This window comes from Microchirus variegatus (genome assembly GCF_963457635.1).
Source record: "Microchirus variegatus genome assembly, chromosome: 11".
Classification (NCBI taxonomy): Eukaryota; Metazoa; Chordata; class Actinopteri; order Pleuronectiformes; family Soleidae; genus Microchirus; species Microchirus variegatus.
Window position 1 is genome coordinate 18,201,735 of NC_139812.1, and position 12,002 is coordinate 18,213,736.

A 12,002-nucleotide genomic window follows, 5' to 3' on the forward strand; every position below is an offset into this window, starting at 1 on the left:
TCACAAGACCCCGGGTGCAGAAAATACGACGGAAAACATATGGTGATGACAGGTTCATCTTTTTTCTAATTCAGTTTTAGGACAGCTATTTTATTTCACTGTAAAATAATAAAAAAAGAAAAAAAAGAAAACATGTCTGGAGCATTGCTTGTCTCAGTCGTTAATTAGAAATGTGAAAAACGTAGGATTTTTATCTCTTGACAATATATACCAATTTTGTTTTATGCAAATTATTATCCGGACAGGAAATATACACTTTGAAAAAGCAGTGTGTGGACTGTTTGCCGAACATTATTAATGCTGTAGAAAGGTTGTGATGATACAGCACCGCATTGTTCTTACCTTGTTTTATTGCTTAAACAACCACTGAATGTGTCTCCCCCCCTCCCTTCCCCCCCCTATCCCCAGTGCATTCAAGCTGTGGCCCATAGCATATTTCCCCATCTATAGCCTTAAGTCCTGACACACTCACCTGTCACTCAGATAAGCCCTTACATAGCACTACATGAACAAGATTTTTTTTTTTTTTTCCCGTCTTCAAAGCTGAAATCTGTTGCCACCTCAGTAATGGAAAATTGTCTCTTACGCCATGGCAGGTCTTAGTGACTGATAGAATTCATCATTTCGAACATCTTGGGATTTTTTGCTTCAGAATTTCAAGCCATGCGGCGTAGAAGGGCCAATTTAATTTCCAGCTTTACGCAGAAACCCCCGCAGTACTAGACCGTAACTCAGGATACATTACCTGAGCGCAGGCGTTCAGCTTTCATTTTGGAAAGCTTTACTTTTGTTTTTATGGAACAATAAACCATTGCTGTATATTTTATTGGTCTAATTATTATACACTTTATTTTTTTGTGCATAGTGTAAGATGTGGGGACTTTAACACGCAGTATAAAACTCTATACAACGGGAGTCTACAATCTAAGCTCTTTGCATTTAAATCTTTTTTCCCAAAAAAAAATCAAAAAAAAAATCAACTGGCTGTAAAGCTGCAGCAGGCAGGATTACAAGAAAAATTGAGCTTGTTCAGTTTAATCCACACCTGACTCTCTGTCCTGAGCTCCTCAAGAATAGACACACTTTGTTTAATATGCAACATATGACCTGAGGTTTATTCGATTGTTCTCTCCTAAAACATTGTGAGCATGCGATTGCATTTTTCCAAGACTCTATATCAAGCCTTCCTGTGCAGAAACATAGTTCTCTCTCAGATGACTTAATGCTGCAAGGTTATTTTGGAATAGTTTTCACTAAAAAATATGCTACTTATGTCACTGTTGAGAAACAGACTGAGCACCGCAAATGTTGCAACAAGAAATTTGTCGATCCAAGTTTGTTACTTTGATTTCATTTCCTGTAAAGGATGATAAACTTAATCTAACCTAACCGTACAAAAATCTCCTTGTATTTACAGTATTTTATATATATATATATATATATATATATATTAGACTTTTGAGATGCAGCAAAACAAACATTCTACATCTGAATTCACCATATTTGATATTACTAACATTTCATACAGAGAAACAAATGAGCATAGGCGTTTCTTAGATTATAACAGGACAAATTTGTGTAATTTGTTGCTGCTGCACGGCACGACATATTTTGTATATAATGACCTGTAGCAACTCGCGTGCGGATGAAATCAATCATAGCGTTTGCGCTGTAGCATGAGGTTGCCGCTGTCAAGAAGGGACTTTCACTGCATGTCACTGCTGCTCTGTTATTGATGATGGGACGTTTTAAATTAATAACCTGCACTGGAAGACACTCACCCCCAATCGCAGTGGTAGAACTAGCAGCTGCTGAGGCAGCTGAGCAACCACTAGTCTCCTCTCAAGCAAACTGCATCCCCCACCTCATTTGCTCTTCTCAGACAGGACATTGCTCGTTATTAAGTGTCTATTTTTTTTTTCCAACAAGAAAGTGAATCTCAGTGTGCTTTTCCCCTGGGCTTGATTTTATATGGCATGTTAGTGAATGAAAATCTGTGGCCTAATTTTTCGGTTTCAGGGAAAAAGTGATCAAACAGGTTCAGACAATTCTTAAGGGAATGTTTTAGGAAATATATTTACTGATTTTAGGAATTTAGAGAAGATTGATGCCATGGTAGACATCCCATATACCAGCTCGCTGTCATAAGACACATTTCAGCATGTTTTACATAATGTATTCAAAGCTAAGTTAATCTATTTGACAGAGCAGTATAAATAAAGAATAGCATGAATAAAACTGCCTGCGGAAAAGAAAGCAGACGTGTGTGTTTGCCAGAACTGTTTTGGTTGTTCACAGTGCAATGTACAGCTAATGAAATATGCAACATGATGTGACTCATTAAGAGCTTTATAACGCAGCTAATTGCAGCCTTTTCCACTTTTGTTCTCAGGAACAATGTGCGAGACGGAGATCAACGAGTGTGACTCCAGCCCCTGTCGGCACAATGGCACATGCACGGACTTGTTAGGACACTACAAATGCCAGTGTCCAACAGGTATGTCGGTTGTACGACGTCCAGAATCTGTGTTAGCAGGCAATGTGTTCAGATTACAGGGCTCTTCCTGCGGTTTCACTGTCCACTGTAAACTAAAGGCAATTAGACTTTTGAGGCTTGACACATCCTGTCCATGGGCAGTAGGGTAAAATAGTCAACATGAATCAAATCATTACTTAAACCACTTAATCACAGAATATACATATAAATGTGTGTGTCTGTTGCTTTTCAATGTGTTTAAAGCAGAACTCGACCGGAAGTTCCTATTAACGATGTTTTTTTGGTGTGTATCAGCGTCATTACCTTGTTTATGAAGCCCTGAAGGTTCGAAAACAAACAGTTCAGCCATTGCTGAGAACGCTGTGTTTATTGTGATCTCGGGGCTCAATGAGATCTCTGAAAATCCCGTAATAGTTACATAAACAGCGGTTCTCCTGAACAGCAGATCCTCCTGCTCCGGGCACTAGTCCGGGCACATCCGGTTGCGTACATTGAACCGCAGAAGAAGAATAACGTCCGTTGTGGAGGTGTTTCACGAGCGACAGTGTCTTCTGACTCTGACTCCGGGTCAAAGTCATTAAATGGACTGCGGTGGGGAGTCGTGAAGAAGCTATTTTTAAACACTGTTAAAACAATGTTTTGATAATGAGGAGCAGTGCATCCACCGTTCCAGAGGGGGGAGCTGCGCTTCTGAGAGCTGGTGTGCTGAATAGTACTGGCCAATCACAAGCCTCTGTCTTCTGGGGGTGAAAGTTCACTCTGAAACATCGCGGCTGACGAGCACAGTCAGAAAAGAGGATTTCAATCGGCTCGTTTACAGCGACTAGGAGGTTTTTGAACATAAAAACAAGTTAATATATGTAAGTAGACCTCTATAACTAACATATATGTGCAACAGGACCACTCTGTGAGCTTTAAAGGTCACATAGAGTGGTCCTGTTGCACATAAAACGAGCCTATAGAAATCCTCTTTTCTGACGCTGTTCCTGAGCCGCGATATTTCAGACTCAACTCTCGAACCGGCTTCCCAACTGTCTTGTGATTGGCCAATACCCGGAAGTGACATATTCAGCACACCTGCTCTCAGAAGCACAGCTTCCCCTCTGGAACGGTGGATGCACTGCTCCTCATTATCAAAACATTGTTTTAACAATGTTTAAAAATAGCTTCTTAGCGTCTCCCCGCCGCAGTCCCTTTTATGACTTTGACCCTGAGTCAGAAGACACTGTCGCTCGTGAAACACCTCCACAACGGACGTTATTCTTCTTCTGCGGTTCAATGTACACAACCGGATGTACCCGGACCAGTGCCCGGAGCAGGATGATGCTGCTGTTCAGGAGAACTGCTGTTTACGTAACCGGACCGGGTTTTTTCAGAGATCTCGCTGAGCCCGAGATTACTATTTGTTTTGAACCTTCAGGGCTTCTTAAACAAGGTAATGATGCAGATACACACTAAGAAAACAGCATTAATTGGAACTTCCGGTCTAGATCTGCTTTAGGAAAAGCATTGAAATTCCTCTCGGAGCACTATTGATCATAGCATCCTTCATTGCGTACTATAGTGGCAACAAGACTTTCAAATTCAAATTAGCCGCAGTATCATTTTACAGTCTTGGCCTGTGATTGACAGCTGAGAAAAAAATCTCCAAGCTCATTGCCAGAGCTCAATAATGCCACCCAAATTGTGCAAATATTATATTATGAAACTCCCATTAATATAATTTTCTTGTAATTGCTTATTGTACCTCACCGGCTGCGTCTGAATTTATATTCACTGGACGTCAACTGATGGACCACTTGCTGGAGCTCGTTTTTTTGGCACAGCACAGTCGGGCAGTTTCTCTTGCCCACTTTTTTTGGAATGTTTTACAGCACATACAGAACAAAGAGTGTGAGCAGACCATCTTAGTGGACAGGTGACACTTTTCTTACAAGCTGGTGGTGTTCTAAGAAAATGATTAGTAGCCTTGGGGGAATGTAACATCGATGCTAATGAAACATTGTTTGTTTACTCATGTTTAATTAAACATGAAAGGACAATACCATTGCAAATGACGCCTTTGCCTCATCAGATGCCGAAAGCAATGCGTATTTAATTCACTACTTAAGTTGACATTCAGATGCAGCATTGCATTTTAATCGCACGGTGAATCAGTCTCAAGCAGCCGTCCGTCTATCTTGGTACTCAATCAGCATTCATTAAGAAATGGGACACGCCCTGGATCGGTTGCCAATCATCATGTATTTCATGATGAACACATTGACAGTAAAACGGTTGCGCCTCCGGGGGAATTAAAGGTTTCCACATCAGTTAAATGACATGTCTTTGAACTCGGGGAGGAAACTGAAGAAAGAGACGCAATAATAATTTGCAAAGACCGGTAGGTTACAAATCATCCATCCATCCATCCCTCCATTATCTACCGCTTTATCCTTCACTGGAGGGGCACAGGGGGTGCTGTACCTAGCTCAGCTGACATAGCGGCGATAATGGGGTACACCCTGGACAGTTCAAGGTTAAAAATCAGAACCTTTTAAATTACAAAATAACAATTAAATGCACATTGCTACACATTTCTGAGTCTGGTTCTGTTAGGAGGGAAATTATTCTCTCTTCAACTGATGCTAAGGGCTTACTCATTCAGTGGCCTGTTGAGTTTCTTTTTCTCTCCCATAAGAGTGTAAGACCCTGACCTTACTATGCAAAATGCCGTGAGGTAATGTATGTATTCTTAACCTGATGTAGTCGGGGGAGCTGGAGACAATCCCAGCTGATGTAAGGGGTGAAAGGCGAGGCACAGCATGGACACGTTGCCAGTCCGTCACAGGGCAAACGTACAGAGACAAACAACCATTTTAAACTCTTTCGCACATTCACACCTACGGTCAATTTAGAGTCTCCATTTAACCCCGTGTAACCCCAATTTCAATGTCTTTTTACTGTGAGAGGAAGCAGAAGTATCTGGAGAAAAGTGTGTGCATGGAGAGATTATGCAAAAAATCCACAGAGAAAAGGCCTCCAGTGGAAGTGGGATTTAAACCGTTGACCTTTTTTGCTGTAAGGTGATGATGCTCACCACCTGGCACTATACAAATAAGATCTGTTTTCTTTGAAATTTCATTTAGCAAGTGTGACAAGTGTGTCACTGATACTGAGCAGATTTTTTCGTTAAGTGATTATTTGGTTCCTATAACCAGTCCAAACTATTTTTTTCCTTCCAACAAACATTCACTCTTCCCCTTTTATCGAGCACATATGTGAGCATTATTAGAAATGGGGCGGTCGGACTAATGTCTATGCAGTGGGGCTATTGAGTGGAAACATCCTATCACATATGTCATGTTAAAATAAACGCACAACGCCACAGAGGCCTCAACTGTTACAGTGTGCTGGCCCATTACACCTGCTCAGAGCATGTATCACGACTATACCCATCGACACTGACCTGCCCGTTTGTGGGCCGGCCAGTGTCTCGGATTTACCTATAATGATTGTATTCATGCTCCTGAAAATATCAGTAATCCACGTTGTTCATTTTGAATGAAACTTTAAGAGGATTTTCCCCATAGCATGGAGTTGTTTGATCACTGATATTTGCTGTATCCTCTGTGTTAAACACAAGATGGATATTCATGCTGTGCACACACGCTGATGCATTGTCTTTTCAGCCAGGGCCATTGCTTGCTCTTTTTGTCTGCCTCTAAAACCTGCTTTAGCAGCCAGCCGTAATACTTGATCATGAATCTCTAATTCCCTGAGTAAACCAGTACGAGATGAAGCCAAAGAGCCATGGTAACGAAATTCCATTGGGCTCATGCTGGCTTTTCAGCCTTGGTACTAAATCTTTATCTGTTATCTCAGTAAATCTAAGCCTCTTCTTCTTATGAGCTAGATGCCTCATCTGCTGCATCTCCTCAATGTGAGGTGAATTCTGCAATATAGGAGAATGGAAATGGGCCAAGGTTCACGACCAGAGCACCAAACAAAAGGCCTTTTCAAATGGTCTTTTCTTTAAGCTCTACCCGAGTCTGAAAATGCTATTGTGTACCAACTAAGTAATGCATTATGTCCTCATCGTCTGTACTATGTAAGCCACACTGATTCGGTTTTATCTAAAAATCTTCTGATTGGGTTGGTTTCTCATTTCCAGTCAATTGACTTGGGTTTTCCCAATCATGTCTGGGCATGACAAATATCATATTAAAATGACTTAATAAGTGTTTGCCTCTGGTTACAAGAATTGTTACAATTATGTTAATATTCAAATAAGAAGACGGCGAGGGATGAAAAAACAGAAAAAGAAAATCAATGGAAATCGCAATTTAATATTGTTTGTATTAACATTAAAGGTACAATTTAAATTGTGGCTAAATTAATTACAGGAGGTGAAGTGGCGCATTGACTTTGCTTCAAAATGGAGCATAAGTTTAGCCTTATTCATTAAATATATATGTACATATGTGTATAAGTATATATGTATAAGTATATATGTATGTGTATATGAATGTATATATGGCTATGTATTTATGTGTATATATATGTGTGTATGTATATACATGTTTATGAATGTGTATATACATGTATACACTGTAAATAATTTCTGTAAATTTACAGCAGAATTTCAACAGTATTTTTAACAGGATAATTTTAATTGATTTTTACTTTTTGAAAATCAGGAAATCATCCATTTTCTCCGATGCACTTTGACAGTGAGCTTACTTTAGTCTCAAAACAAAAAGTATCTCGGAATGACTTGAAATTTACCATCATAATTGTCGGCATCGCCCTAAACAAGGATGGGTTTAAAATATTTGCAAACCTCTTAAGGAATAATTTTAATGAATTTTTGAAAATCAGGAAATGATCCATTTGCCCTGATGCACTTTGACAGTGAGCTGACTTTCTTCAAAAAAACTAAAAGTATCTCGGAATGACTTGAAATTCACCATCATAGTAGTCGGCATCGATCTGAACAAGGATCCGTTGAAAATATTTGCAAACCTATTAAGGAATACTTTTTATGAATTTTTGAAATTCAGGAAATTATCCATTTGCCATATAATTTTACAGTAACATAATGGCAACCCAGCTGCCAGTTCTTCACTGTTTTTTCAAAGGAACATTTCTAACAGTGTATGTATACTGTATATTATGGCCTTGTCTAGAGACATAATATAGAGACCGTTTGTTGCACTGATTGCCGATGTAACTTTTGCTGGTCAGGCATTATATGAGCTACACTGACATCAAAAGAAATCTTCTCTACCTACAGGTTTTCTTGGAATGAATTGTGACGTTGACATAGATGCGTGTGTTCTCCCCAACAACACATGCCCACTCAAGACTCAGTGTGTGGATGTCCCGTATGGTCTTGAATACACCTGCCGTGTACCCTGCCCTCAGAACTTTCAAGTGGGTACACTCTAACGGACTTTTTGCCCTTATCTTCTATTCTGTGTCTACATGATCTTATTATGTATAAAGTTTTTAGCGTTATCTGTGCAACACTGTTGTAATTTTATTGTAATAACAGAGAACCCTAGCAAGCAAATCATTGAGTTTTCATTTATTATTTACAGAAGCTTCCACACTCGCTTTTTGAATAAGATGCATATAAGAACCAGAGCTGTCACTGTTAAGGCAGTCATCGCAATTGATTAAGGGCCCGAATATAACATATTATATTTTTAATCACATTAATCATGTGCAGTCTCTCAGCTGCTGCTCTTCTTTTGCAGTAGAAAGTGGGCGGGTGAGGGGGGGGATCAGCTGGTTGGCTTCACGCTTTTAAACAGTAGATGATTGTTGGGGAAAAAAAAAAAAAACTGTAGAACAATGTGACTTCAAGAAAATGAGTGTGGATCAGTCACTTAGACAGAAATAATGAAGCTGCAGCTCTGCTAAGAGATGGTGAGACGTAACCCTGCTCCAGTGAGAAGGCCATCCAGAGTAATTCACTACTGTATTTGGAAAAATGTGACATAATCTTTTGCTGTACACAGGGATAAATGTATGCATAAATCCCACAGAAAGACTGACAGCAAATATCATAATCCATAAATCCACAGTAGCGGTGTTGAAGCTGAACAGTGTATTGGTTCACCAAAGAAGAGCGTTTTTAAAATCTTGACTAATGAGGATAATTCTCTGCTGCCGTGTGACTGTGAAAACTAGTAAGTGAATATATGGGTTAACTATACGTACTATTCACTCAGTATTCTGTGCTGCATGTACAAATGGAGCACATTTTATGTTGGGTGTTTTTTTTCATTGATGTTGCACATCTTCCAGATTTTCAAACAGTTATGGCAAGGAACACCAAAGCTGTAAGTGAGTCACTGTTTGTCAGGGGGGGTTCGCGTTTTGTGAATGCGTTTGGGGACAAGGGGACTGAAAAGGCCTCTGACACCTGCTGAGGCGCTCAGTGTCTGTATTTTTGAACGCTCGGGATTCTTTGCATGTGTGGATGAATATTGGCCCGATGCATTTAAAGCACACACAGCCGAACCACAAAAAAAGGAAGCTACTTCGAATGACAGATGGAGATGATCACTCACTGTGGAGCAAATCTTGCGCTGGCCCTCTTACAGAAATGCCACCATGTCTGAATTACACACCTTCCCATAAGCCAGCTCTTCCCTCGTCATTGTTTTCCCTCTCCTACATATAAACACGGCTACTGCTATATATTTTCCTTACAGGGAACTCTCAGGAGATTTAGCCCCTTAATGACCATTGATTTTGTCTCGTAAGTCATGATATTGGAGCTATATGGAACACTGATTGAAACTGATATAAAGCGTGAACTGTTTCATGAATGTGTAAAGTGGCTGTAGAAGCTTTTTTTTTTTTTCTGCGAAATAACTCAAATGTGCTCTGTGCTATCTAAGATATTACCATTACAAGATGGAACATTTTCACCTTTGCACATGAAGTAGCATATCTCTCTGTAGCTGTGTGTGTGTGTCTAACAGCTCTATGCTTTATCAACAGCCTTGTGCCAATGGAGGACACTGTGTCTTGAATAAGGCCAGTAGCTACAGCTGCATCTGTGAGCCTGGTTGGTCCGGTCACGACTGTCACATAAATGCCAATGACTGTGTTCAGCACTGGTGTCAAAACGGAGCGTCTTGTGTGGATGAGATTGACGGCTACAGGTGAGTGTTGAAAACCCTGATTGTCTGCGGGGCCTTTTCTGGTGCCAGAATGTCAATGATTGCAAAAGCTGTGACATTTACCGTTTCTCCTCCAGGGTTCAAATGATTTCTCTTACTCTATGAGATATTAAAAGAAATTCTTTGTAATTTGTTGCCAGCTGCCTTTGTCCCACGGGATACACGGGCGATTTCTGCGAAGAGGACATTGATTACTGCATTGGTCATCGTTGCACCCAACATGGCGTTTGCCTGGACCGGCAGTATAACTTCACCTGCCGTTGCATGCTTGGATTTGAAGGGTCGCTCTGTGAACTGGAAACCAATGAGTGTAACAGCTTCCCCTGTGAAAACGGTGCCACCTGTGTGGATCTAATCAGTGATTATCAGTGCCACTGTCCTTCAGGGTTTGAGGGTATGTGACCATCTGATAAGAGCGAGAGCCTGTTTACAGATTGTGGTAAAGAACCTTTCTTTAGTGTTTAAATTGTTGAAATATTTGAAAGAGAAATACTGTGTGAAGTATTCACTCAGTACTGTCACATATACGTTTAATCGGTATGGTCCAGGGATCAGGGTGAACATGCAGCATATACATATTGTAAGTACAGTCCTTGGTGAATTTTAATTAGATTACAGAATTATAATCGGAATACATTTGCTTCTTCAGGATGAAAATTACACCCCGGGATAGGAAAATATGGAATAGATGATCAAAGCACAATATTAGCAACAGATATTTAACTTAAACATTGGACTAACAGAAAGTTTAAAACACAGTATTTGAATAAAAAATAAGCAGTCTTCTAATAGTGTTTTGCTCTGCAAGAGATGAAATACGATTCTTCTGCATAACAACTAAAGTTATAGTTGCTTTAAAAGTACGAGTTTGTTTCATATGTTGTTGTGATGTATTTCACTTGAATTAAGGAGGAAGTATGCAGCCGCGTAATGTGTCACGATAAAGGCAAATTTAACCTCTTTAATCCAATGTTAATCAAATGTTAATCAGGTTTTAAATTACCTGTTATACATCGTGACTATTTTTCCATTTGTCTGAACATAAACACTGACTGAATAATGATTCATTATTACCAGAATCAGACGATGAATAGTGGAGTTGATTGATGTTTTATCTTGTTTTCTTGGACATTTTAGCACGGTGTGATAATTAATGTTATCAGCCACTGACTAGTACATCTCCACCGTGTGTGTGTGTGTGTGTGTGTGTGATGTGTGAATGTGCGCCATAATGTGTAAGCAGGTAAATTAATATTGGCCGGCGTTAGCAGCTGGCTCAGTATCACAACAGTTGGTGTGCAGTTTAAAGTGTGTCGTGTACATTATATTTAGGCTGCAGGTACAGTCAGCAGTCCACCTTAATTATGTGAGTATCTTATATGATTAACAGGGTGCTTGCCAGTGTACGGGGGTCATTATGGCAAAAGTACAATTATGTTCGGTGTCGACAGCATTGCAAATTGTACACTCGTGCCTGAGGTTGTTGGCTGTTAGTGAGCTCTCCGGCTCGCCCGAGAACTAACAGCCAACTAACAGGTCTGAAATATTGCCACAGGGCAGATCTGGTGCGGCTTTAAATTTGTCAGTGAAATCTTAAATCAATTCCGTAGGTAATTCTCACCCAGAGGACACACAAAATTGAGGTTGCGCCATTCATGCATACATAGAAGCAGCAACATGCTGGAAAACATAATCATCCCATCGTATTTTTGAAGACGGTGCAATCTGAGGTTATCGACTGCCGCGTGAAATAATGCCTCATATTTAATGAAGCAGGTGCTGCTCATTGTTAGGAAAATACATCGAAAATGTGTACCCGCTCATGTTCTGAATGTTGTTGTGCGTTTCTGGAAATTATTCACATATCCAAGCTTCATCCATAACTTAGAGTAATTATCTAATGTTCGCAATGACAGCTAAATTTATTAGTGGAAACATTTTAAACTGTATTCCCTGTGACATTAAGTAGGGTTTATTTGTTTTCTCTCTGTATCCTGCAGGAAGGAGCTGTTCTGAGAGTGTAAATGATTGTTGGTCGCAGCCTTGTCTAAATGGAGGCTCGTGTATGGATCTGATAAATGACTACATTTGTCACTGTCCCTTTGGTAAGTACCAACTACTTGTGTATTATTGAGCATGTTCACAAAAATATCATGCTATTCGTTTCCAGTGTAACCGCACCCTGGGAATATATGGAATGTAATTTCCCGTACATTTATATATAAACTTGATTGTTTATCGTTGTCTTTTTTAAAACTTCTAAGGACAGACATGATCAGTTACACTGGTCTCTGGAAAAGTTTTAATGCAAGTTAGAGGCTAGAAAT

The 12,002-nt window shown here is 39.9% G+C and overlaps 1 protein-coding gene across 1 annotated transcript in view; it reads left to right on the plus strand.

Moving 5' to 3' along the window:
• The window catches only part of eys (eyes shut homolog), a gene marked incomplete at both ends in the record, with an annotated part of 153,601 nt that overhangs the window by 13,425 nt on the left and 128,174 nt on the right, over nucleotides 1-12,002 (plus strand). Inside the window, 5 exons of the mRNA XM_083897393.1 lie at nucleotides 2,393-2,497; nucleotides 7,773-7,912; nucleotides 9,494-9,657; nucleotides 9,816-10,069; nucleotides 11,676-11,780. Of these exons, the coding sequence (XP_083753519.1) occupies nucleotides 2,393-2,497; nucleotides 7,773-7,912; nucleotides 9,494-9,657; nucleotides 9,816-10,069; nucleotides 11,676-11,780 (768 nt within the window). The remainder of the gene's footprint in view (nucleotides 1-2,392; nucleotides 2,498-7,772; nucleotides 7,913-9,493; nucleotides 9,658-9,815; nucleotides 10,070-11,675; nucleotides 11,781-12,002) is intronic.